This window comes from Gadus macrocephalus, chromosome 9 (genome assembly GCF_031168955.1).
Source record: "Gadus macrocephalus chromosome 9, ASM3116895v1".
Classification (NCBI taxonomy): Eukaryota; Metazoa; Chordata; class Actinopteri; order Gadiformes; family Gadidae; genus Gadus; species Gadus macrocephalus.
The window spans coordinates 15868304-15895585 of NC_082390.1; the positions used below are offsets into that span (position 1 = coordinate 15868304).

At 46.7% G+C, this 27282-nt stretch overlaps 2 protein-coding genes and 1 long non-coding RNA gene across 7 annotated transcripts in view; all 3 read right to left on the reverse strand.

Annotated features, from left to right (window-relative positions):
* cmip (c-Maf inducing protein) overlaps window positions 1–24990 on the reverse strand; it is a 26457-nt gene extending 1467 nt beyond the window's left edge. Inside the window, exons 1-11 of one of the 3 annotated variants that reach the window (XM_060061124.1) lie at window positions 24896–24990; window positions 11308–11433; window positions 10228–10278; window positions 9914–10075; window positions 7501–7542; window positions 7089–7151; window positions 6607–6687; window positions 6196–6299; window positions 5164–5268; window positions 2379–2960; window positions 1607–1672 (exon numbers count right to left, since the gene is read on the reverse strand). In XM_060061124.1, the coding sequence (XP_059917107.1) occupies window positions 1607–1672; window positions 2379–2960; window positions 5164–5268; window positions 6196–6299; window positions 6607–6687; window positions 7089–7151; window positions 7501–7542; window positions 9914–10075; window positions 10228–10278; window positions 11308–11421 (1370 nt within the window). In that variant the 5' untranslated portion in view covers window positions 11422–11433; window positions 24896–24990. Of the gene's footprint in view, window positions 1–1606; window positions 1673–2378; window positions 2961–5163; window positions 5269–6195; window positions 6300–6606; window positions 6688–7088; window positions 7152–7500; window positions 7543–9913; window positions 10076–10227; window positions 10279–11307; window positions 11434–21012; window positions 22588–24895 lie in introns of those variants that run through there. The other 2 variants (XM_060061122.1, XM_060061123.1) reach the window with 2 other exon arrangements.
* On the reverse strand, window positions 17737–19679 carry LOC132464635 (uncharacterized). The gene is made up of 2 exons (XR_009527301.1): window positions 18938–19679; window positions 17737–18828 (listed from the first exon to the last, which is right to left on the reverse strand). It is a non-coding gene; the product is annotated as an uncharacterized LOC132464635 (long non-coding RNA).
* Window positions 22723–27282, reverse strand: part of gan (gigaxonin) — an 11163-nt gene continuing 6603 nt past the window's right edge. For all 3 annotated transcript variants that reach the window (XM_060061126.1, XM_060061127.1, XM_060061128.1), the window contains exon 13: window positions 22723–26409. In XM_060061126.1, coding sequence (XP_059917109.1) covers window positions 26207–26409 — 203 coding nt within the window. In that variant the 3' untranslated portion in view covers window positions 22723–26206. The remainder of the gene's footprint in view (window positions 26410–27282) is intronic.

The following is a 27282-nucleotide window of genomic DNA, read 5'->3' on the forward strand; positions in this document are numbered from 1 at the left end:
TTGAACCTGTTTGACTCTAACGCACATCCTTCATTCTATATAACATTTATATATATTCTATTTATTTCATGTCCAGTTTGTGTTTCTTTTACAATTTTTATTTTTATATCGCATTGTTGAGGAGCCTGAGACTCAATAATCTCATTGCTAGCGACTGCTGCTGTAATGGTTGTGCATTTGAATAAACCCTGTTGAATCTACCATAACTAGGAACCTATGGGCCACACGTTTGAACTTGTGTTGCGTTAAACTGCCTGATAGGATTGCGAATGCGTTAAAACGGGTTACACCAAAAGATAAAGTGGCACTTTTGAGCATGACAGAAACAATACGTTCACAACACGGGTGATGCAACCTGCGTCGCTGCACAGAGCAGAATGTTCCTTCACTCGGCTCATTTGTTTTTGGCCAAATTGCCCTGTGCACCCTGAGACACACCGACGGCAATATGGATGTACGAGCGTCAAATCTGAGCGTATGTCTATAATGGGAGTAAGCATCACACACACACACACACACACACACACACACACACACACACACACACACACACACACAGAAAGCAGTGTGTTCGCGCGCACACATGTGTGCGTGTGTTCGCGCACACACACATGCTACAGTGACTCTTTGCCTCCTCCCCTAATCCCCAGTCGGGAGTGTTGACGCCTCTCACTAATGACGCATGTCGCCATCGACAAGGCAACAAGGTGGCGCAGGTGAACAACAGGTAAGTCCCTGCTCGGTGACGGGGAGGCGAGGGGAGCGGAGCAACAACAGGTGCCTTCCATGCCCTCCGCCTTAATGGGGCTCCTTGGTTTCGCCTAAGCCAACCACAAATAGTCAGGCCCTGAGACTGGGACATGCTGTCCACTGCTCACACACACACACACACACACACACACACACACACTCAAACACAGGTGATCACTCATGCGCTCTCCCCTCCCCGGTGGGTTGCTTGAGGTCACAGATGCGCGTCAGAGCAGGTGGCCCCTGAATGCAATAAGGTGTTAAAAAAATAACCCAAAACACACAAGGCAATTACAGAAACCCTATAAGGAACCCTCTGTGGTGGGAGGGGGGGAGGAGGCGGGGTGGGGAGACGGGGCGGGAGGGGAGGAGACGAAGCTAGGGCGGGGGAGAGAGGGGAGGGAAAGGGAAAAGAGAGGAGGGGAGGATAAGGAGAGGAGAGGAGGAGTGAAAAGGAGAGGGGTGAGGAAGAGATGAGGAATAGAGAAGGAAAGGAGAGGAGGAGTAGAGAGGGAGAGGAGAGGAGGAGAGGGGGAGAGGAAGGGAGGGAGGAGAAGAAGAGGAGAGGAGAGGGGGAGAGGAGAGGAGGAGAGTAGAGGGAGAGGAGGAGAGTAGAGGGGAAGAGGAGAGGAAGAGAGTTAGGGGAGAGAGGAAGGGAGAGAACAGGGGAGAAGAGGAGGTGAAAAGAGGAGGGGAAATATGAGATATTAACGAGAGGAGTGGGTGTTGGCAGAGAGACCTCATTCAAAGTAGGTTAATCAAATTGTATTAGCCTGTCTATTGTTTGGGCTTCTGTAAAATGAGGAAGGGATGTGTGTGTCTGTGCGTGTGTTTGTGTGCCTGTGTGTGTACTCACTCTTTCGGAAAGGGAATGGGCTGCAGAAGGCTGGCAAGAGCTGGCCGCCAGTCATCATAGTCTGATCTGAAGGGGGGAGAGAGAGAGAGAGAGAGAGAGAGAGAGAGAGAGAGAGAGAGAGAGAGAGAGAGAGAGAGAGAGAGAGAGAGAGAGAGAGAGAGAGAGAGAGAGAGAGAGAGAGAGAGAGAGAGAGAGAGAGAGAGAGAGAGAGAGAGAGAGAGAGTGTGTGAGTGTCTTTTTCAGCCGTCATAAATCAAAACATGATGCATATTTGAGGCTATGGATTGGGGGGGGGGGGTCGTCTTTACTTCGTCAGTCCGTCATATATGTTCTCCTGCACCGTCCCATGCTCCCTGCCATGACCATTAAGACTAAAGCACAGTCAGCGACTACCGTTCTGTCATAATTCTCAAAACAATCCCTGGAGTGAACGAATCGTCACTAATTACAAAGAGATAGAAAAGTGTGTGTGAGATGAGAGGTGGTGGAGAGAGAGAGAGAGAGAGAGAGACAGAGACGATATCAGACGAATGCCTACTATTAGGAGAAAAGAGCCTTTTCCACTCTCCCCAAATGAATGTGGAATGTTAAAATAATCGATCAAACCCTGTGATTTCAACAGGCATCTGGGTTTCACACCTACATCGTCCTCCCCAGCAGTGTTTACAACAGTGGTCTTGCGCTCCCCCCCCCCCCCACTTTACTCATCAGACAGAGAGCCGCCTCCTCTCCTGAGCCTCATAAAGCCGGGCCGCCGTCTGAAAACACTCACAGCATCTTGAGGATGAGGGCGAAGCAGCCCAGCACGCGGTCCGCCTGCGCCGGCAGCTGGATGGAGAGCGTGCTGAGGGCGGGGCTGACCAGCAGGCAGTCGATGAGGCTGGGCACGCTGTCCCCGCCCCCGCCCCCGCGGCCCCCGGCTCCGCCCCCGCGGCCCGCCGCCTTCTGCCGCGCGTTGGCCGAGTTGTTGCTGCGCTCCAGCTCCACCAGGATCTCGCTGGAGTTGACGACGGAGGGGGCCGGCGAGGCGGGGCTCTGGACGGGGAGGGGGGCGGGGCCGGCGGGAGGGGGGCCGGCGGGGTGCGCGTCGGAGGGCGGGGCCTGGGGGACGGGGGCCTGCGCGGCGGCGGCGGGGGCGTGGTTGCCGTTGGAGAGCGGGGCGAGGGCCGGCGGGGGCTGGGGCTCCGGGGGAGGGCCCCCCGGGTGGGCGGCGGTCAGGGGGAGCAGGGGGCCGACGGCGGGGGGCGGGGCGGGGGGCTCGGGGCGCAGCAGGCGGAGCGGCATGGGCGGCTTGCGGTCGTTCTGCTGCTGGCAGCCGTTCCGGATCTCCTTCAGGCTGGGGGAGTTGTCCCGGCTGCGGGGGGGGGGGGGGAGACAGGGAACATTAAAGGCTCAGTTATGGTTCCACGCCGACGCTTCGACGCAATTGCGAACCTGTTTTGGTTCGGCGTCGCGTTTTAGTGAGCGGGCCAATCACAGCCCTTGTTGGCCAACAGAAGGTTACAATTTAGCGAACGTCAGGCCCTTGCGGTGGACGCACGTAGGGTCCGCAAGGACGTAATGGGTCCATAAACCCCCTTGGGAACCATAATCAGCTCTTTAGTCTGGTGAAGACATCCAGTGAATCAGGGGTCCCACTTTGACCCTGGCAGAACGAACCCTGTTTAAAGGCCGTGTTGCAGGGTTAATTTTCCAACTAATTTGTGCAATTTGCTTGTTGGTATTTAAGATTTAAGCTGTTATTTAATGTTGTTAGGTATCACAAAACGGAATGTTATACGAAAAACTAGGCGCTATTTTAGCGGTTTGCCATTGATTTTCATTTCCCCCAGAATGCATTGCATGACGTCGCGTGGGGAGACACGGACCAAAGTCGCATTGAGACCCTAGAGAGTAGAGACTAGTAAGAGAGTGTTCAGCAGATTATACAGATACATAGATACATACAAAGATATTATATATAGTTAGTATATGCTCCACGTGAACCTCCTAAAATGGCGCATTTTGATTGGTTCGCTATCTCGGGATATTGGGCAATATCCCATGATTGACAACTCAAACTCGATATTGTTTTCATCGCAAATTGACAGCTGATAACAACAAATAAACCTTCGGCCTCGGGGGCTATTCCCCACTATTCACTTTTCTCACACCCCCACTATTCACACCACACAGAACAAGGGAGAAAACAAGTCTGACTGGACAAACACAAAATACATCACATTAAAACTAGACCCATGCGTTGATAGATAGATAGATAGATAGATAGATAGATAGATAGATAGATAGATAATTAAATATGTTCTATTGTTTTCCTTGCGGAGTCAGCCAATCCTGTGCGCGTATGCGAATTAGCCATGTGCGCCTAAGAATGCCACAAGAAAGACCTATCCTTTACGTTTCCTACCTCACACGAAGGAAATGACCCAATGTTTGTGTTGCTCAACTCTCTTCATCCAGATACAGAACTTTAATTTATTTTATATTCCATCTAATTTCTAGTCGCACAACCAAACGACGATAATAATACACAATGCGTAGCCTGTCATTTAGTTGTTTTTCAGCTATTATTTAAAATAAAAATAAAGGTAAACCGCCATGGTTTCCCTGGCCCCAGCCCCCGTCCCCACCGGTGGGACCCCGGCATGGCAGTAACCAGCCAGACAAAAGGCCCCGGGGCCCGCTGCCACCAGGGGAGATGATGGCCACGCCTGTACACAATAAGGTCCCTCAGCAGCTGTGGCCGGCTCCTCTCAGGGGCCCGCAAGAGGAAAGTTGTGCTCATCTCTCCCCCCTCCCCTGCTTCTGTCTGAGTGGTTAAGGGGGCGGGGGGATGTCAAACGGATATCGTCATTTACTACATTTGCCCAGTAGTGTAGCTTTTCTTCACTCAGGATGTTATGACTAGTTATTCAAGTAAATGGCATACCACAGTGTGTGGTTAAACGTTACAATGACGAATTGAGTTCTCATGAAGTAGAACGGATTAAGTTGCCGGTGAACTGGGGTTTTCATGCCTCTACTAAACGGGACTTTCTCCCTCTTATTTGCCTTAAATAGCCGTGATCTTTTTTAATTTAACAAGTTAACCGAAACTACTCCTACTCCGCAGAGATATCCTATTGATGCCACTACTCAATCTGAAAGATTAAACTTGCCTGCGAAGCAAATGAATGGCGATAAACCAAGTCTGTGTCCAGATAAACCAGTGTGTAAACCTGCCGGACGAGTTGTCCCTGACGTGTGTACGTGTGTACGTGTGTATGTCTGCATGTGTGTGTGTGTGTGATGTTTCCCCGGCTAGGGGGAGAAGAAAGGGTGGGAGGGATTAAATGAGCTGACGGAGAGATTAAGGGGCATGGATCGCGTTCCCCTACGGCTCTCGGGTCTGGACAGAACGAGCCGTTCACAGGGGACATGGCCACCGGGCCACAGAGGCCTGTTGAGGCCTCCCTGTTCTCTCCTCCAGGTACACGGCTGGACGGACGGGTACGTGCTAGCGTGCTAACATGCTAGCGTGCTAATGACGCCTGTGGTGGGTGTTGAGCGCTGCTCACCTGTTGATGAACTCCTCGTAGCAGGAGTAGATGGCGGCGAGGCAGACGGCCACCAGGTTGGGGAGGACACGGGGGTGCGGGCACTGTCCTGTCGGCCCGTGCATGCTGCAACACACACACACACACACACACACACACACACACACACACACACACACACACACACACACACACACACACACACACACACACACACACACACACACACATTAGCGATACAAGTTAATCAAGTGCACAGTTGCACCCCGATGGACTGAAATCCTCCAGGGCTTCCCTCATTAATAATAGTCTGAGGTGGAGGCTGCTACAGGTTGAGGCTGCTACAGGTTGAGCTGCTACAGGTTAAGGCTGCTACAGGTTGAGGCTGCTACAGGTTGAGCTGCTACAGGTTGAGGCTGCTACAGGTTGAGCTGCTACAGGTTGAGGCTGCTACAGGTTAAGGTGCTACAGGTTAAGGCGCTACAGGTTGAGGCTGCTACAGGTTGAGGCTACTACAGGGGAAGGCAGCTACAGGTTGAAGCGCTACAGGTTGAGGCTGCTACAGGTTAAGGTGCTACAGGTTAAGGCGCTACAGGTTGAGGCTGCTACAGGTTGAGGCTACTACAGGGGAAGGCAGCTACAGGTTGAAGCTGCTACAGGTTAAGGTGCTACAGGTTGAGGCTGCATCAGGTTAAGTATACCACAGGTCACGGCTTCTACTGGTTAACAGGTTTAGCCTACTGAAGGTTGGAGCTGCAACAGGCCTAGGACTCTACTGGTTGAGGCTGCTCCAGGTGTAGGCTAATTACCGGTTTAGGCTAGCACAGGTCGAGGCTATACCAGCTTGAATGGGACACCATTTAATCAGAGAATCACCCAGCTCACATCCATTCAAACCATCCATAATCCCGTCGCCAACTGACCCGGATGTGCGGTGAACAAAGTAGAGACAACCCAACGCTCTCTACTGCGCCACCAACTACTCCCTCCCTCCCTCACCCTGAATGTGTTCTTGTCCACGCCGTCTGGGTGTGTTTTTGCGCTGCTCCTCACCTGTGAACAAACTTCTTCACCACCTCCATCCCAGCGTTGAGCTCGTTCAGAGCCAGGATGTACTCCTGAGTGAAGAGGCGCAGCCTGGGACACTTCCCAAAGTCCTGATGGGCAGACGACCGAGCACCACAACGTGTGAGGAAGACACTGGCTAGGTAGCGGTTACTTTCGTACACTTTTATCTCAGTATCGATTCTATTGATACAGTGTTGATGTTGAATGTTATCTTTTTAATTCCCTTTGCAATGTCTGTCGACTCTGAAGAGGAATATCGCTTTCAAATCCATTTTCCTGATTGTGCTTCTGATAAATAGAAAATGCAGAAGGAAGGAAGAATTATGGTAGAGAGGGGGACCCATTTAGGACCCCTGGAGGTCTCAGCCAGTGAGCTGGTAGGGCATGGACTCTCACCATGTTGTGTTTGAGTATTCTCTGGACCACGGGGGTGAAAACCTCGATCACTACCATTGACCGCGGCCTCTGGCGGCAGTGCTGTTCAGAAACGGAGAAATGCATCATGAGGCAGCAGCTCAAAAAGCCCAAGTGCCCAGATAAAGGTGTATCTATATGAACAATGCAAACAAACCCTGCATAAACTGTATTTATACATATATATATATTTGCAACAGAGCCGAGAAGAGTAAAAAGAAACATTTGCGCATGCAAAACACAATCTATCCAGCAATGGGATGTATTCTTCACAAGTTAAACATTGACATTGCAGAGAACTTCCTTTCCCCTTAGGTGTTGTAACGTGTCAAACAGGAAATCAACGCGGTTAGAGAATATGTTTTTCTTGTCATTTCAAACAACACTCCTTCTGTTTCTGTTTGAAGCTCCTGAGGACTAGATGCTTGAGGTAGGGGCCTAGCGGATGGGAACAGGACGCTCACCTTGCAGAAGAATTCACACAGGTCAGGTGGCGGGTGGTTGTTTTCGAGGAGAGGAGCAATTGCCTATGGAAACACATCAAATACAACCCACATGTGAACAATTATGGAGCAATATCTGTTTTTTATCCAGCTACTGTAAGCTACTGACAATGGCTGATTATGTTTCATTGTCAATAAGGAAACAGCAGAAATGTACTTTTTCACTTTAGAGACGGAAGCATGATTAGAGAACGGAACCATCTGAACCATTAAACTGTTCGAAGGGAAAGCAGGGTTAGGGACCAAACTTGCAGAGGCAAGAAAACATTTGCTATCTCATGTTTGTAAAGAGCACAGTATGCACTTACGCATTGCAAATAGGGAAATATGAGTAACAATAGGCCATGCAAATAGTAATACATAGGGACCTTACCACAATGATATTTTCATGATCTTGACTGCTGAGTTTCGTATTCTGTGAAAACATGGCAGAAACAGAGAATGTAAATGACGTTACAGTGAGCATGTTTAAAAGTGAATGTATGTAATGTATGAATGCATGTATGAATGTGTTTATGTGAATGTGTATGCATGTGTTGATGGATGTCGAGGCACAAGTGTATGTGCACGAAACACGGTCCCGCGAGAAATTAGGCAAGAGAAAAACAAGCAGAACGAAATATCATTGCGATTTGGTAACATTAACATTCACCTTGCCCTCAAGGAACCGACATGGTTACGACATGAGGACTAGACTGGATTTGTGGACGAACGGACGGACAAAGGGATACCCTGCCCTGGATCAAGACCACGCAGTGAGAACACAGCCTTCCCCTCTCCCTTTCCCTTTTCTATCCAAACTAAGCTACGGAAACATGGCCTGAAACTGCCCAGGTAAAGACCTAGCAGTGCAGTCTGCAGACCGGGCCAACACTGACGGACACCGCTCTCCACGACACGTCCTGCTGGGCCCAAATAGTACGGATAGAAGGGAGGGACACGGAAGATTTAAAACAGCAAAAGGAAAACAAACGACATGGGTTGGGGTGGTCGATGACCAACCGGCGCCGTCTCTCATTGTGAAGGATTCTCAACTGAGGAATCCTTCACAATCCACAACATAGTAATGGATGGCCGACGGAAGGAAAAAGGAGCGACAGGCCAAACGCCGAGGTTTCCACCTCAGAAAGCCAGGATGAGAATCCCAGTCGGCAGAGGCCAGGGGGGCCGCAGAGGCCAGTGTGCCACCACCGGTATTGGCCACACCCCAAGAAAGCTTTTTCAGCAGAAGGGATTGCCGGGTTTCCGCTCCACAGTGGAAGGGCAGTGTGGTCTCCTCGGCGGAGACTCACAGCTCAATGGAATGATCAAAACCGAACAAAGTCCAACGAATGGCCCAGATGGTTCAGACGTTGCAGCCAGGGGTGCGTATCCTACCATCGCCACATTTAGCGAAACATTAACCGTTGAGGACCCACTCACAGACCGGGCTTAAGACAAGAATGTGTTCGCTACTCTGGATGGTACAAACCCCTAATTATCGGGATACATGGGGAAACACATTCCGGAGAATGATGCATAACATCCATCAGCGATACAATGCCACCTTGATGACATCTTCCTCCAGTGTTGACTGGGATAGACACCTGCCACACATGCGATCGGTATCGAGAGCCTGGAGACAAGCTGGGCTTGTGGCCAATCCCCAAGAGCGCCAGCTGGGTCGAGACGAGGCCAATGACCTGGGACACACCACTCAGAGAGGAAGGGTAAGGCCACAACAGAAGAAATAGGAGAGCATCCCCTGCTTGCCAAAACCTTTAATTAAAAGACAGCTAAAAAGCTTCCTGGAGCCGGTGGGCTACTATAGACAGGTAGAGCACGGAGACAATGAGTGTCATGCAAGGCAGAGTGACCCCCCAAAGGGTCTCTGGGCTAGCAGCGAGGGGTTGGTGTGGGGGACATGTGGTGTCCTGGTGGTGGAACAGCGGCCACTCCCACAACAGCCTAGGAGAGGAGGAGGGTTACCCAATTACCCAACTCTGGGTAATTACTCTGGGTAATTAATCCCAGAGGCTTATATGAGCCCTTTCTCAATCCGTGTTCCTGTCTGTGCTTGTGCCCTCGTGGACTTGTGAACGTCATCACTTGCAGCCCGGGTGCTGTTCCATTCAGAGGTCTGCATGTAGCCAGGGACACCCCTAACACCCGGGGGGGTTGGGGGTGCATCGGGAGGTGACTTGTGTGGACTTGGGGCAGCCACGTATCCCACAATGCAGTTCACAACAACCAGCGACAAGGGCTAAGGATAAACTCACTGTTGGTTCGTCGGAGATTGGGGAAAATACGAGTTGACTAGAATACAAGTACCTTTCAAATATTAACATTCAAACCGCCCTCAAGCAACCGACTGCTATGACACAGCGACGCACTGGGGCTGTGGACCAACAGACGGATGGAGGGTTATCCCAACCCTGGCTGTACCTACTGTGTCTCAGTCCCTGGCCTCTATGTTTACCCAGGTGGGCATTCCCAACGCTCCGTCCCTGGGTCCAGACGGCTCACTAGGAGCACAACCCACTACCTACCCTTGTCAAATAATCCTGACTTTTGCATTGTAGCCCAGCCAAGCACTCATTCATCTCAGGGCTAGTGGCCAGATTGTGCATGTACGTGTTTGTGTGTGTGTGTGTGTGTGTGTGTGTGTGTGTGTGTGTGTGTGTGTGTCTGTGTGTCTGTGTGTCTGTGTGTCTGTGTGTGTGTGTGTGTGTGTGTGTCTGTGTGTCTGTGTGTCTGTGTGTGTGTGTGTCTGTGTGTGTGTGTGTGTGTGTGTGTGGACCCCCTACCTCGGCCAGCAGGGTGGAGATGATGTGCAGTGGGGCCTGGTGGATGGACTCGTCCTGCAGCGGCGAGGTCAGCGCCATGTCCACCAGCGCACGGATCTCCTTCAGCACCACGTCCCACCGACTGGGGTTGTTCAGCACCTTGCGGTACTTGTAGATCTTTTTCTGTACATTGTGGGGAACCGGGGGGAGGGGGGGCAGACACATTGGAAACGACACGCTGAGGAAATGATTGAGGCTAACCGTTCAGGCCCATGCTGGGCCAGCCACTTAGCAACCTAACAGGCAAGACGAGACTAATCAATGAATGAACTCACCTTCCACTGCAGGGAGTGAAACCACTGGTCCCTCAGGTAGCTGTTGGAAGCCTATCGCAGCACACAAACACACACGCACACACAACCAGGTTGGGTCCATGACATGCTTGAGGACATATTGCAAATCCAGGCGGCACAATAGCCCTTCATCGCTGCTCCTGCTACGGTTGGCCCGGCGGAGGCTTTGACGGTTGCTAGTCAAAAGGTTCACGCTGTAGATGTTTAGCAGAATGTTTTGAATGAGGAAAGCTATGTTCAGACACTCGAGCAGGACTTTAAGAGTGTCTGGACTCGCACGTCCTGCCCGCTCGCTAGCTGATACCTTATCTAAAGAACATGTGTTCCGTATCCAACACTAGGGAGCCTAAGGTATAGCGTGTTAGTGCGTGAATAATCCTGGTCATCGCCAAAGGAGAGGCTGGGCTGTACCAACTCCCTGCTCACAGCACAGGTACCTCGCTGACTCAATGCATAAGGTAGACTACATATCAGTATGCATGACCATAATACACAAATATAAACCACAATTTCCATTATTTTAGAATAGCATTTGACCACGGTTATCTATACATTGTACATTCTTAACAAGATTTAACCTAACACACAATAATAAATTACACCGATATTCATAATACTATAACTACTACTAATGAATACTTTTCTATCCATCAGAGCTATATTTAAAACATACATTATACATATTTTGATATCAACTGAAGACATAGCTTCCTGGGCTGATTTATCTTAAGTCCCCAGAACCCGGAAAAGTCCCCCCCCCCTCCATAACTCTAATTATGGCTCTGCTCTTTTTATGTACCAGGGCACGGTTAGTAGACTTAACTTCACTGATTTTATGATCTTGCCATGCCCTGGTACATAAAAGGAGCAGACCCATCATGTCTTATAACCTGTGTTGGTCCCCCCCCCCTCTGTGGAAAGGGTATACTCTCATGGTTGAGTGGCTGTGATCCTACATCCTTTAAGAAAGGACATGGACCATAAGAACCCCCACTGGGCCATCCCTGAGCCAGGCTGAGAAGTAGGCCAGACCCTCCCACCACGGCCCCCGGCCTGTGGTACCTGCAGCAGGACAGTTCCTCCAGGGAAGCTGAGCTGTACGCAGTACTTGGGGGCGTTGTCCCAGGCCAGTAGCTGGAGGTCTTCAATGGTGCTGTAGGACAGGGCGCTCTCCATGTAGCCGGTGGGCTGATGGGGGAAGAGAGGGATACGTTGGAGCACAGAAGCGGCTGTACATATGCTATGGATCATACACACACACGCTGTTGCATACACTCGCAGGCCTACAGCCCGCACGGAAACCGATTCACCATCGCCACAAGCGCTTTCTCTTCCACACGGATGTCAATATCAGAGAGAGAGAGAGAGACAGACACAGAGACAAAGAGACAGAGATAGAGACAGAGAGAAAGAGACAGAGAGAGAAAGAGAGCGAGACAGAGAGAAAGAGAGCGAGAGAGAGAGAGAGAGCGCGAGAGAGAGCACAGTACAGCACATGCTGTTTATTTTAACAAAAGAACTGGCTAACCCAGACAGTTTATGATCGCTAGAGATACAACAATACTCAATCGCGTCAAAGATATTCAGTCGAGGGATGTCATCCGTATTCTATGACCTTCAACGATAATGCACTGTGACAGTTTTTAGCCACAAAAAGAATAGATTTATAATGCGATAAGATAGATTGATAGAAAGAAATTAGTTGTCATGGACTCTATTCTGATATCGAGGATCTCAGTTGTCGTTGGTTGGCGTCTATCTTTGCTTATCTCCCTTGTCTGTGAAAAAAACTGCCAGTTCCCCCGCAGAGCCCCCCTCTCGCTATTCAACAAACACGCTATTCCTTTAATTTCTCTGCTGATTGAGTGCTGAACGTCCACCGATCTCGCCCCTCCCACCCTCGCTCCCTCCCCTTCTCATGTTCTTTTCTCCATCTTTCTATTCCTCTGACTCTCTCTCTCTCACTCCCTTCCTCCCCCTTCATATTTCTACTCCACACGATCGGGCAGATGATCCACTCTGGGGAACAAGATGATGTAAGCGGCCCATTGTCCCGCTGTTCAATACAAACGTTGTTTGTATTGAAATCTGACAATGGCTTTTGGGCAATATGGTAATATGCCGCAGACAAGTTGCGTGTGTGTGTGTGTCATGCTCATGTGCTTGAGGACTCAGGCACACGTGCCTAGGTCTGACCTCGGACACATGGGAAGGAAACAGGTTAGGCAAACTTTGATCCATGCGTGTGTGTCTCTGAAGAGGGAGAAGAGGCATACGGTTGGAAGAGGCTGTTGGGAGAGGCAGGAGGCTAGAGGCCAACATTCTGATAACTAACATAGGTTGCCATAGATACTACATCCTGCACAAAGTGTGCAGTGATTGCCTGCCCAGGTCTCTCTCTCTCTCTCTCTCTCTCTCTCTCTCTCTCTCTCGGATTTTGAGTCTCCTTCTAATGTCCTATATCCTCCATTCTCCAGGACCGGCGTACGTCGGCGCGCTGCTCTTCTCATCTGATCTCCTCACTGCGGTGTTGCCATAGAAACAACCAAACGGAAAAAAAAATTTAATGCCGTTCCGACCGTCTACCGGGAGGTGGACTGTTAAGACATAAAGAAATGCTGTTGTTTTGAAATGCCCAGACGTTCACCCAACGCGGGACGGTCCCTGTGTCACGGGCGGCGCACCCGCCTCAGATTCAGGAGAGCAACAATATTTTTTGTTCAAGTAGGCAGAGAGAAGGATCCACACTGCACGCATTGTGCATCAACATCATCTGCCCCGGGGGCGTGAGCTGGGGCCGCTTCCCCCACGAGACCTAACATAGATTAGAACAACAGGTGCCTACAGCTTTCTCACTCTGTCACAAACTCCACCATTTTGCACTTGACCGTCGTGGAGTGAGTGCGTGCTGCCAGCAGGGGGAGCACCTCTAGGGGGGGAAGGAGAGATGAAATATGACCACAGTCTTCACATGTCGTGATGTGTCAAATCAGGAAACATGTACAGACCCAGGTGCGTCTGTCTGTGAGCACGACACTATAGGGTAGGTTGGCGAGGAAGACGGAGATGATAAGACACACCTATTGTGTCACATTAGTGACACAAGTGCCTGGTCCAGTCCTAGTCATGGCCAGAGCAGAGGATTCTTATTAACCTACCCTGCCTGCACTTAAGAAGAGTGTGTCGCGCTCAGTGTTTCGATCATGCTCTGAACAAGGGCATGCTGTTACGGGTATTAATAATATAACGGTATTAATAACTACATTGGTGACGTTCAGCGATAGAAATAACACACAGCACAGATCAGAAAATGAAGATAACAGGCAATGCAAAATAAGAAAGCTATATTAAAAAAAAGAAAAAAAAAAGTATAAAATTGAGATGTTCCCATCATCCACAAAAAACAAAGCATTTCTTAATGAGTAGGCCGGTTCCCAAACCAAAGAATTCACCCCCGGTGACCTACATCTTCCTGGGGATTGGCTGATGCAGGCTAGTGCCTCTCTCTGTCGCAAGCCCAACCGGCCACAGTCCCGTCATGCCAAACCAATGTAAACATCCCACGTGCCATGCAAAGAACTCTAAGAGTCACAGCATGTTTAAGGAACTGGTGAAAACACACCAAGCTAATCTATGACGTTGACGGTCAAACAACATGGCTGTCGTTGAGAATCACTTCCCTGAACGATAAGAGGCCCCAGTTCTCTTTTTGTTGAATAGAGAAGCCTGCTATGGCTTATTTATTTGGACTTATTAAATCCAACTAACAAACTTGAAGACCAGCACCTGGTGAATATTTTAATCTATGCATCCATCGGGCCAGCGGTCAAAGTATGAAGAACACACTTAACATCATACTTTGAACAATTACAAGAAAAAGGCCAACAAGCTTTCGACAAATATAAACAACTACAAGCTAAACCTTGGCTGTGTATATTATTATTGTAAGATAAGGCACTGTAGGCCATAATCAATCTTGTAACAATTAAATATAATTTATGAACAAACTATACATCATCTGGTTCCATAACTGCTGCTGTCATGGTGTCTGACTGGCAATGATTTTACGTTGAAATGCCCAACTATGCATGAGATTTTGTGTGTGTGCGTGTGCGTGTGCGTGTGCGTGTGCGTGCGTTTGCCAGATCGGGGTAACAGCACTGCACTCACAAGTGACAAGGGCTGACAAGCCGTCTTCAACATGTTACATAATATCAGGGATTGATCAATTGTGAGATGAAGGCCAATTACACTCACAACCCCACTCACTCGACAAGGCGCTCTCGACAATGACTCGTTCCAATATGAGTAAGTGCATCCTGCAAGTGCAATCTGACACTTATATTCACCATGATGCTCTAATGTTCCCCTCCCCCCTTACCCCAGCGTTGCTTTGCCAGCAACATTTTATAGACACGCATAGTTTGCGCACTATTCTGCTGCCCCGAACCAAATCCCACAACCCTGTTAACTGCCTTGCTCTGGCGTTGGGTCTCATGCCTGGGATTCCCCCATCCCCCCGGGGTTTGGTGTTCCAACGATGTGGCCCTCTACCGAGTATACAGTGACAATACAGTTGTTTGTTGTATACCAACAGCTATACTCGGACATAGTCAATGTATGGAAATAGGAATTACTCTCCCGAGTTCAGATGTAAATTCCTAATTACTAAGTAACCGATTGCTACAGCAGGGTACATCGAACGGTCTACCCGAGAAAATCAGGGTTCACTGTTTCATCCAACTTTTAGACATCAAGTGAACTCCCAAACATTGTGCTATTTGCATTTGCTTGGTTACTTTTATTGAAAAGTACTACGCAATTAAAGATATTATCGTGCTACAAAATTGTTGTACAAATGTTGATTGACTATTAAAATACATAACCTCAAAAAAAGGATGCCTTTCACTGACAATTAAAACTATTGGCCATAGGTTAAAATCTCTTTGACTCTATCATTGTGACCTCCCATGTGTGTGTTAGAAGGATTAAAATTCCGCTCTGTTCCAAATACAATAAATGAATATGGCAGGGAGTGTTATCATTCCAGACTATAACTCAAATCTTTGTTTAATGGCTGCGTTGTTCAAACAATACTGGGAGGATCCAGTATTTGTTGAACAGTGTTGTGACTAGGCCTGGAAGCATGCCCGAAGCCTTTCTAGGTCCATTTTGTGAGTGAGGGAGTTAGTGAGTGCACGAGGGACAGTGTGTTTGAGATTAGTGTTACAACAGTGTTACAAGACCAGCCTTTAGATTTTGGAATGAAAAATAAAAAGCAGGGCAAATAAACAAAAAGTCACTTCATTTGCTGAAATGATCCTCTGCCTACATAATAGCTTTCATGATAAAATAATTACTGGCAGCAATTTGACCAATATTGTTTTGACTTCCTTCTAGTCCTTCGTCATTTTTGGGACAACATGGTCCTGTGACCAACACAAAATGACAAAACCAAACGATGTGTCTGTCTGCGCGTGTGACTGCGTGTGTGTGCATCTGTCTGTCTCCTTGTGTCGTTACTCAGGCGCCCCTCTTGAGTCACCATGTTGGACTTGTAAACCGAGACACCGGGGCTATCCCCCGTCTCTCTCGGGCTTAGGTAAACACCTGATCACCTGTAAACACTAAACGCCTGTTTTGTTTGCTTTCTTTCTTTACTCTCTGCTCGTCGTGAGACATCGGCATGGTTACGCTAGCCCTTCCTGCAAAATGTGTCCAGTGTCTGTGACTGTAATCGTCGCCATTGGGCTCAGTGCGCTGAAATATTATCTGCTTATTATCTGTCGTGTCTAATGACGGAGTTTGCTCTTAAAGTCATCACTCACCTGTCCCCTCTCTCACAGACACACACACACACACACACACACACACACACACACACACACACACACACACACACACACACACCGGCTGCTTTGTTATTGTGTCGCTGCCCTCTCGGCCCCTCTTCCTTCTTCTTTGGTATTGTTAAGCAGAAGGCACACAGGAAGTACCCACACCCCACATAACAGTGAAAATGTGATATAGGTTGAGTGTGCCGATACAGGTCGAGGCACGCAAAGGAAGGAATGGAAAATAAGTGTGAGCCACAATTCTCTGACTGGACATCCAAAAAAAAACAATGTGAGCACATATTTACTCATGCGTATGTGCATGCCCGCATTGAAAAATATAGCCACTTCTGTCGACTCCTATTCACATGTTTCTTCTTGTACAAGATTCAATTAGATATGATGGGTTCTTGATCCATCCCAATACAATCATAACCATAACAAAACGAATTATATGGAAGAGGGAGAAGGAGAGAAAAGGAGAAGAAGCACTGTGGCAGTACATTAAGACATCCATATTCACTTAAAACCACACACAGCGGGTCTCTAAGCATGTCCCATTTGGCAGTACAGGATTACAAACGGCTCTCGGTTTCACATTCGCAGATGCTTACAGAAACGTATGCACTTGTTTTGCTGATACGCAATTCCCCCCCTTGCCTCCAGACAGGGAAGGCTAGTTCCCTTTTAACATAAATGATTCAATCTGAGAAAAGATTTGCCGGGACAGCCCCCAACCACTTCGCGTGACACTGGATCTGCTTCCCGCAAAACATGCGAGCGTTGATGCCCAACGAACGATCAAAGCCTCTTGCCTCACAATTCAGTCCTGTAGATATGCCAACACAGACAACTCAGTCTCATGCCTAAATTCAGGATGAGAGACAGCAAGACCATGATCTCACACCCTCACGTCTGTGCCTGTGTGTGCCTGCCTGTGTTTGCGTGTGACACACCATCAAAGGACGTGTGCTTTTAGCACACACTGCTACTGATGTGGGTCTTAAGACTGATCTGCAGAGCACCATTTGCCACAGTCAACGGGCCATCTATTAGTGCTGCTCCACCAGCTAGCAGCACAGCGATACCAAAACCCGCCTATATAAATCATGTAACAATGGGGCATTACTCAGAATTATCAAAGCGTCACTCTGAATCCCGAGCAGAGAGCTTGCTTCCTCCTTTTTTTGTTTGATACCATTCACACATAGGCATTATATTATATGGCTTCACTAACGGACCACAGCCGAAGCCCAGCCGCGTGTCTGCTTTCCCCCAATTCGAGGCTGGGCCTTGTCATACCAAGTCAACTAGCAAAGTTGAGGGACAGAGAGGCATGCAGAAAAAGTTAAATATATAAGGAGGACTATAAAAACAGAATATTGAAAAAAAACAATCCTTCCTTCCTTTCACAACCATGTGTGTTTAGGGTGGCTCATACATATTTTTGTATATTGCCAAATCAAAATTGTTCATGATCCTTTTGCCAAATAGCAAATTAAGATGTTAAGATGATACGGGTGTCTCAAGAGAAAATAATAACAATATGCAAGTTTGTTTAGCTTTTCCACAAAGGACACAAGGGAATACTCGACATCTCACTATGTTACTTAGACACACAGATTTACGGAAAGTATTGCCTTGTAATTCCTGTTGCTATGCTTCGCTGTGTGGGCACCTGTTGGACAGAGTACAGAGCCCTAGAATGAAACGCATGGACACACATGGGAAGAGAGTGTGTGTGTGTGTGTGTGTGTGTGTGTGTGTGTGTGTGTGTGTGTGTGTGTGTGTGTGTGTGTGTGTCCATGGGATGGGAAAGAAAGGGAAGAAAGCCTTACACTGTACCCACCCACACACATCCATGAATTAACAGAAACAGAGGCCAAACTTTAAAAGAGGTCATCCTTTCTATTAACCAGGCCGCTTGCTTACACAGCCCTGCGATCAGAGCAATAAACTGTGTGTGTGTGTGTGTGTGTGTGTGTGTGTGTGTGTGTGTGTGTGTGTGTGTGTGTGTGTGTGTGTGTGTGTGTGTGTGTGTGTGTGTGTGTGTGTGTGTGTGTCTGGGGGTCAGCTGACTACTCTCTTTGAGCCCCTTTTGAAGAGTCACAGCCAGCCTAATGCATAATGCGAAGCCAGGAGGGATAGGACAGCAGGAGCTTTTTCTCACGGCTCAAGTGTAGCCGGCTTCGATCCCCTGCTCCTCCCGGCTTAATTTTAGAGGAGTCCTTGAGCAAGACACCAAACCTTTAAACCACTGCTCCGCGGTGCGTTTGCCGTCACCTGGCGTGTTTCAACATGCCATTTGTGTGCGTACGCGAGTAAAAAATGTGTGGACATGGACATAGTGACGTGGAGCGGTACAATAAATACTATTAGTTTAGCCTCGGGTTTATAATATATCCGTGATTCTCTGGGCTCATTACGTTGTTATAGCTCACCTACAGTATATCGCTGAAAACTATAGCTCCCCAATATTATTGAACCACCTTTTAAAGGCCAATTTTTTGATAAAGATGGCAAGATGCTTATCAGACCAATACAATTTAAGTAAAATAAGAAAATAAAATGATTTTGTTATTGAAAGCAATATTTTTTGATTGTTTGAGACATGGAAGATGAAGGCTGTTGATCCTTCGTCTCCACTGGGTGACAAAAGAGCAAATTAAAACAATAGATTCCATTTTCCTTTTTTAATCGCTATTATTTTTTATCCAGAGTGGCATTACGACATTGGGACAAGACGCCCCTCTTACTGAACTAGATTAAAAAAAATAATAATCTAGTTCAGCAAAAGTCACTATGTAAATATAAAAAACCATCAGCTTTAAAACATTTGCTTAGTATAAATGAACGACATTCCCCCTCTGTTTAAAACACAGGCGATGAGTGTGACCAGAGAACCAGCCCTTGAGGTTAGCTAGCCTAGTATCAGGCTGGGTTTACCAGGGACTGTGATGTCAGCAATACACCGAGCCTTTGAAGTGAACGTCGTAAAGCTCTCGCCGCCACATCTCTGTGAAAGCACTGCTTCTAACGAGTAGGAGCCATAAAAGAATGAAGGAGTGGCGAAAAGAAATATGGCACTGTCTCAGGGATCTCGCCTAGATCTGGGGGTTTCATCAATCTTCTGGGAGGGAAATGTCATTGTTGGCCATACAGAATAACCTAGTACACACGACCAATGACTAAAGCTGTTGCTGAGATTGTACACTTGGTACGTCTGGCACATGAAATGCCATGATTTAGTTAAAAAAAAGGGGGGTGAAAAAGTACACCGATATATAAAAAAATAAGAACTGTCTTATTTTCCTCGAATCCCACACTCGCCACGCTGATGAACGACAGCCATTGTCTGAGCACTTGACTCCAACGTCCAAGGTTCACAGGTTGCCCTCATCTAACCTAATGTCAACACGGGGCAGACAAAAGACTGGAACAATAGAGGCCGGTGGTCCCGCTCCTGAGTGTGTCGGGTCAGAGGGGGCCATCACCAGATACAGAAAATAAAACTACAACAACAATAAGTATTCTGTTAATGGATCCCAGTGAAGTGACGTCAACACATAATATATATATATATATATATATATATATATATATATATATATATATACATAAGTCGTTAACACAACCACACACACACACACACACACAGCTTCAGGCACAAGCTTTGTCTGAGCTTAGATTTCTGGAAGGATGTGAAACCTCAACAGACTTCCCAGGTGAGCCATGGGGGTGTAGTACAATACAATATGTGGTCATCAACCAAAACATGAAACCTGTGTTTTGAGTCCTGGAGAAGTAGACATTGTGGCTTATCCTCGGTAGCCCACACCCAAGCCTCAGGTAGGCAAGTCAGCTAGCTCACAAGCAGTCGCCAGGCCCCTACAGGAAGTGATTAAGCCTGATATGATATCGACCTATTGCGTGTTGCAGCGAGTCATTTCCTTCCAGTGAAATATGTGAACAGCTGGCGAATTGTTCACTCCTCAACGATTGTGTTGTCACTCACAACCACACACACGCTGCAAGTGGAGGTGTGATTTGGATCCGTTTTTAAAAGTGACGCCTTGGTAAGGATATTGTTGATAAAACAATGGCCATGTACAGTGGATACTGTCAAAAGTGTTGAAGGGACAAAAGGAGACTTTGATAAGTTGGGGCCATTATTCACCCAAATCACTATCATATAGCCTACATAAACTATAGCTCAGCATTAGTATCCGTGTCATTAATGGTATACACGTCTTAATGTATCTGTAGGAGAATATAATATGTCATTGCCTAAGAATGGAAACCATTTTTCATTAAAGTATATAATTATACTGGATGCAAATGTGTTTCGACAGTAGGCCTACAAGAATCCAGATGTCAAACTTGGTTTGAAATTATGTAGTTGTAATAAGATGCATATTGCCATGAGTTAGGATACAACGCTAACACTATCTGCAAACTCAGGATCCAATTATTGTATGTATAACACTATTCAAGGATTCCCAGTCAAATAATATAGGCCTAATGCTTCACAGCATTATCGAATCCGTGACAACAATGCAGGACTGCGAGAACAATATGTCCGTCATTCTTTATGATATCGGTGAATTTTAATTTAGACTGAAGCTCAGTCATATAAATTAAAATGTTTGACTGTTGCATGATCCAATTTAGATATCTTTCAGCATATATAAAACAAAAGCAACGAGGTTTTTTTCTGGGTGGGGGGGGGGGGGTGAGGAGTGGGGGGCTACTGCCACAATGTTGCGATTATATTATCAGCAAATGGAACATGAAAAGTCACTCGCATTCGCTTCTCAAATACTGCGTCAATGGGTGCGCTTTATCTCTCCGTGCGTACCACGTTTAGTCAAAAGACACACATCTTTAATGTCATCATACAACGCTGTGCAAGGACACAGGGAATCTATCTTACCGTGGCCGACGCCAGGCTGCTCTCTGTCAAAGTTAAGTGGTGGGGCTCCCATCTCCTTAAGAATTTGGAGGTGAGGATTTTGCTGAGAAATGTCCGAGGATGTTTGACCACGCACACCTGAATGTCTCCTTCTTGTAACAACTTGTATCTCATCCCACTGCTGCAATTAAGCAAGGTTCTTTTGCACGACCCTGCGCCCAACTTGTTATTATTATTCCCCTCCGGTGCCGTGGGCGCAGACATCTCCCCCAGCAAAGGTTTGTTCTCCTCCGACTGATAAAACTGGTTGTTGTGCAGTTCGTTTCCTCCGCCGCTGCCGTTGAAATCCATGGTGCTTAAGATCAGTAAAAATTGGAAGTAAAAAAACGTCACCCGAATTGGTAGCCTAAATGTACATCAAGAAGCGAACAGGGTCGGATCGAGCTGGGGGACCCGAGCTACCGCTACACGACCTCGCTTATTGAAGGAGTAATGGGGGCGAAAATGAGACACGGCAGGATAAACATAGAAACGCCATTTAACGTCTTCTATGGCAGTTTTTCGGGACGAAAAATGCTGTTTATAGCCGCAGAAAATGCATATATCCCACCGTTTGTATCCACACAATGCCCCTGAATTGTCTACACGGTGCGCGTCTCGCTCCCCCCCCAACGAGCTATTCAATATGTCCGGGCCATGGCCTCAACCATCCGCCGATAGCAGTCCAAATAGTACAATTCAATTAACACACATAAATATACTCCGTGTTCAGAGGTGAAAAACGAAAAAAATCCAAAGGCGACGTGTGCTGTTTCTCCGTGTATTTGGTCATTAAAGGTTTATTGGCACGGTTCCTTTTTCTGTCTTTTCTCCTATCTTCGTATAGGAACAGAGCACTCCGATAGAGAGCTTCGGATTGGCCTCTTGTTGTGCACGTGACACTGAAGTGACGTCAATGGGTAGGCGAGCGGACGAGCTGTGCGTCTTCTCGCCCGACTGTCTGCCGAGCGTAATCGGGCTGGGAGAGCACAGTTCCCTTGAACATAAAAAAAATGGAGGGAGGGCGCACGACTTCAGTGAGTCCGCTCTTGGACTGACCCCCCTTTAGAAATACCTTGGACCTTTCTATTCGAGGGACGCGGCTACGTTGAATAAAATATGTTTTTCGAGCTGACAACCCCAGGAAGTGAACCGAGGTACTCGACTAACCGGAACACGCCGACCAGATATTGATCAACGATAAGCGCTCTGAGGAACATTTTCTAACTAAATTAAAGAAACAAATGAGGCAAATCACTAGTAGGCCATTTAGGCTACCATCAGTCCACTTTAAGTTTTAGAGGCATGCTATCTTTAAGTAGGCTATATGATTCATCATCATAATCGAAATCGAAATATTGTGAGAACATATTTCACTCAACACTGGACTGCGTGACTGAAGTCATATGATGTGTCTACCAACTTGACTAAACTTCCAATAATGATACAGCTCCTTGCTGCCAATTAACAAATAGTACTATAATAATGATATACCCTTCCTGGCTGTCAATTCAAAAGATGAAACAATGTATGTATGTATGTAAATTAAAATGTGCTTTGGAAAGTCCGATTGCTCAACAGTTAGTAAAACGTCTCTGAATAATGCGTACATGATGTGACATGTGCCATCTAACTTTTGACAAGATCGAGAACATTTGGACCCAATAAACTCCCACACATAAAACTGTAAGATAGGTGGCATTGCAACATTTATATGCTGACATCAAGAGATAAGAAAGGGATAAAAACGGCCATGTTTATCTTTTGGAGTGTACATTTTCCCAGCAAGAATATTGCCTCTAGGCCTACGTTTTGTTGACTGAAATGGAACCAGCCTTAAGCATAGTCAATGTGGGGTAGTGAACGAATAAATAGTACACATACAGTACATCCCTACATATAAGAAAGAATCAAAAAAGAGATCAATAACATTTTCTTTCACAAAAACATGAAACTAGTCAAGCATTCAAAACTCGTACCAAATTAAGATGGTGACCAAATATGGCTCCAAACATTTTATGGTCATGGTCACTCAACAGTTCAACCTTTTTTTTTGTTTTAATACTAGTCTAGTGCCTAGTTAATAACTGAACAATACAATATCTGCCTTAACTAAGAGATACATTATGTTTGAAATACTAAAGATATAATCTTTTTGGTATTAAGTTTTCTGTTCTTGTAAGTTAAATTGTGTCTTTCTACCAGCAAGGCATGCCAACAGCACTTGATCAATAACCAGACTGGCGAGATTGTTAAAAAAAATATATATATGTTTTTCCTTGTTGATGACTTCCTTAATAATCCAGCCAAAATGTTGATAGTATTACTGTACAAAAAAAACTTTGAAAGTTGGGACAATATAGAATATTGGCATTTGGACAATATTCAACAATAAGCATAACAGTCAGATTGGCCTCATCCTCAACTTAAAACATAAAGTTAGAGAATTTATTGGGCAAATATTTTGGCAAGTTTTGCCTACATAGCCACCCTCCCTCAAAATGACATTTTTAGGGAAAAAGGGCAGCTGAAGGGGAGCTATGCTATACAACTATACATCAGTAGTAGGCCATCACGTTCATAAAACAAAAAATATAAATGTTGGAAGCGGTGGAAACCACAATGTTGAGGTTTCTTGTGTGCTTGTTGTGAAATTAACAGTTCTTGGAAAGCCATTCTTCCTTGTCCACATCTCTTCCACCAGCCCCCATAAGTCTGGTCTTTTGACCAATAACAGTGGAGGGACTCCACATACCTCGGCGGACACACCTCCACCCTGTTCCACCAGTTGCGCTCCATTTAAAACTGTGTCAACATTGAGTTAATGTGAAGGTTGAGGAAAGGTCAGAGTTCAAGTAATGAGCATAACAGACATGGTTGTACATAATTAGTGAGAAATGACAAAGAGCATAGTGTTGTTGAGGCGACTGTTTAAACCCCTCAACCTGAAATGGATTAGTTTCACCATCAGGTTGTCCCATCACTGGATAGCTAGGCTATGTTGTTTGCTAGTTCCTTAAACCAATAGGGATCATCGGCAGAAATAGCATTGAGCATAGCATCACCATTGTGTTCTCTGATCAGGCGGCATATAGAATAAGGTTGGATATTTCCTTAAATCAACATATGACCTCTGTGTACAACTCTTTAATGTCAGACCCAGAGGGCCGACATGCGGAGCTGACTATCCCCCATGCGAAAAGAAGTGGACTCCTTAGAACTTATGTGCACAGGGCTAACTCCCAGACCGTGTTTCATTATGCGTGTCAACATGCATTTGTGCATGTGACACACAGGGAGCGTTGTGGCTAGAAGGAAAAGAGAGATATCGGCATATTTTGCCAGCACACCGTGTGGGTGTGAGCAGTCAGGACCTGTAATTGGTTGAATTACATGGCATGTCATAAGAGCCACTCGGTTTAACGAAATTATCTCCATCCTGATGAGGTTCAGAAATCCTGTTGTGTTACACACCAAACCCAGCCCCGAACCCAACGTACGCCTGGCCTTTAACTCTGATGCCTGGGACTCCAAAAAGGCAGCACATTAAAACGCAGTTCATTGTGTATCAGAAATGTATTTGTAGTCCTGTTAACAGGCATTTGTGTTTTGAACTTGTCTTAAAAAACAACCTGAAAATAAAGCAAAGAGAAAATGCATGTTGATTCCATAAGATACATTATATTAGAAGCCTTTCTCCATCAGAAATGTATCAAGGGATCTTTGGTCAAATTAGTGTCAAAATAGCGTCTAACACAGAAATCTAAAGCAAACCCTATAAAGTCTGGGGAAGAAAAAATAGAAACTCAGTGAAGGAAGCATTAGCAATTCATTTCATAACAAATATCAAAAATGTCAACTATACCTCTCAAAGAGTGATTCTAATGTTCCGCCTTAAACAGCAACTCCAACTGCAATTTGAAGGAATTTTGTACGTGTTGCAAGGGCACTAAGCAACCGCACATGATGATGACGCTGATGACGTCATTTACAGATAAGCCTGTCTCGGGCTGGTAAGGGAAACTACAGTGTTGCCTGTAAATGCCTGGCGTCCTAGTGACAATATCAAGCAACATGTGTACACATGCGGCACGGGCGCCAGGCCACAGCATGCAGTGCCAGGTCCCACACAAATGTAACCCTGGTGAGTTGTGTATTTGTGTATATATTATACGTTTGCCAAGTGTGTGACGGGATTCTCCCCCCCCCCCCTCCCCTCCCCACCCCCCAGGCCCATCCCCAACATGGGTTCTCTGAGGTTGGACGACAGCAACAGCTGTAACTCTCACAGAACAAACGTGGGGGTGGGGGGGGTTTGGGGGCGTCAATGGAGGCCAAAACGATCCACGCTGACTGTTAAAGCCGGGTCGAGAGGTCAGAGAGACATCCAAATAGTTAAGAGTGTTGTCGGTCGCTCCCGCCTCACCTTCCTCCCTCCCTCCCTTCCCACAACCACAAGCACTCCCATCTATTTCTGACCGGGGGCCTGTCTGTGCCTTGACAGAGAGACACAGACAGGCCTAGAGGGGAGACCACAGGAGAGGAGGGAGGGAGGGAGTTGACAACGCAAGTGGAACTCCCTCACCCCTTGCATACAGTTGGTTTAAGCCTATATAGGAGACCTATGTGGGGGGCTTTCCATTTCGTGTGCTTTAACCGGTCACTTAAGGTGTCGTCTGGTGCAGAACCGAGCGAGGTGCATATATGGTTGTACTAGGACTAGTGTTGTAAATAATGTCTTCCGTGTGATTTCAAGTGTCTACCACAATGTCCACCAAGCATGGTCTGAGCAACATATGGCCAAATCCACAGAGGAGTAAGGCAGATAAGTAAAAGTTAAACATCTATATATTCAATAAAGTAATAAGCTCAAATCCAAATCAAATCCCTTCCTTTTCTGAAAAGAAATAAATCAAAGCAACATAAAAAGGCCGGGGTTAGAATGAACCAAAACGGATTTAAACCGTTCTACAAAAATACCAAAAGGGTTAAGAGGCCACCCTTTCCCACAGAGCCAGCCAAGTCGTACAAAAAGAAACCACTTTACCAACAACCGATAAAAGAGAGACAGTAACTCACAATCACCAACATACAACAATTAAAAAGAGGGTTCCATACGGTTCCTTTCAAAGATCTCAAGTCCTAGTAAAACAAAATGGTAGTGGCCGGGTGACTCTCAGCGGCCCGGGACTTGGGGGCGTTGGGCCAATGGCGGGACGCGGAACATGCCTTGCTTCAGCTGCAGGCCGAAGAGGCGGCAGTTGGCGATGCGCAGGGCGGAGCACTCCGTCTTGTAGAGGTCGTTGGGGAGCATGGGCTGGGTGCGGTGCCACGTTCCGCTGCTGCGCCGGAACTCTCTGATGTAGTCAAAGCTCCTGCCTGCAGCGCGAGGGGCAACACCACATATTCACACGTTTATGGATCATTTATTGTCGTATTATCAAGTCCTGTATTTGGAATGAGGGTTAGAGTTACATATGACACATTCCCATCAGATAGAATATGGTAGTTCTAGTTAAGTTAAGGTATGGATATAGATGTTGAGGATATATATTTGAGGTGGTCAGGCTTTGGTTTAAAGGGAGAAATGGTGTATGTACCCCCTCCCTAACTTTAAACCCAAGAAGATTAGGTCAAGAGATATTTAGGATAAAGTTGAAATAAAGTTAATCAGGTTTTGTGGTAGCTACTGTATGTTTAATGTCACGGCAAGGATCCAGCCAGCATAAAGTCATCCTAAACAGCATAATCGTCTAAAGGGCGGACCTTGTGCGGAAGTTTATATGCGGTTGTGAGGTATCTGAAAAAATAGTTCAATTGAGCAACTAACACGGATGGAAAACATATATTGCGCCGATATATTTTTTTTTAAACTTCACGAATGCCACTAACCACTCGGTTACTTGCACATTTTTGAAAACGAACGTTTAGGGTTGCTGGGTTGACAGGTTTGTGTATGCACACAGACAACCATTGTGAAGCAGGCAGGAGCGATTCAAAATGAGCCAAATACCCGAGAAAGGACTAATAGTTCAAATTTCGGTGTCACCCACTCTATTTCATCCTAAACAAACCAGAAAGGGGGCTCAATGTTCAAAATACCGGAATTGTCCTTTAAATTATGTTCAACGGTAATGGCAAGTCACACATTTTCTGAAGTTCCAACTTCGAAAACAATTGGATAACTGATGTTGAAACCGAATGTATACGTGGAGCCCCAGAGTCGTTAACAGCCAATAGAGATCTATAGGA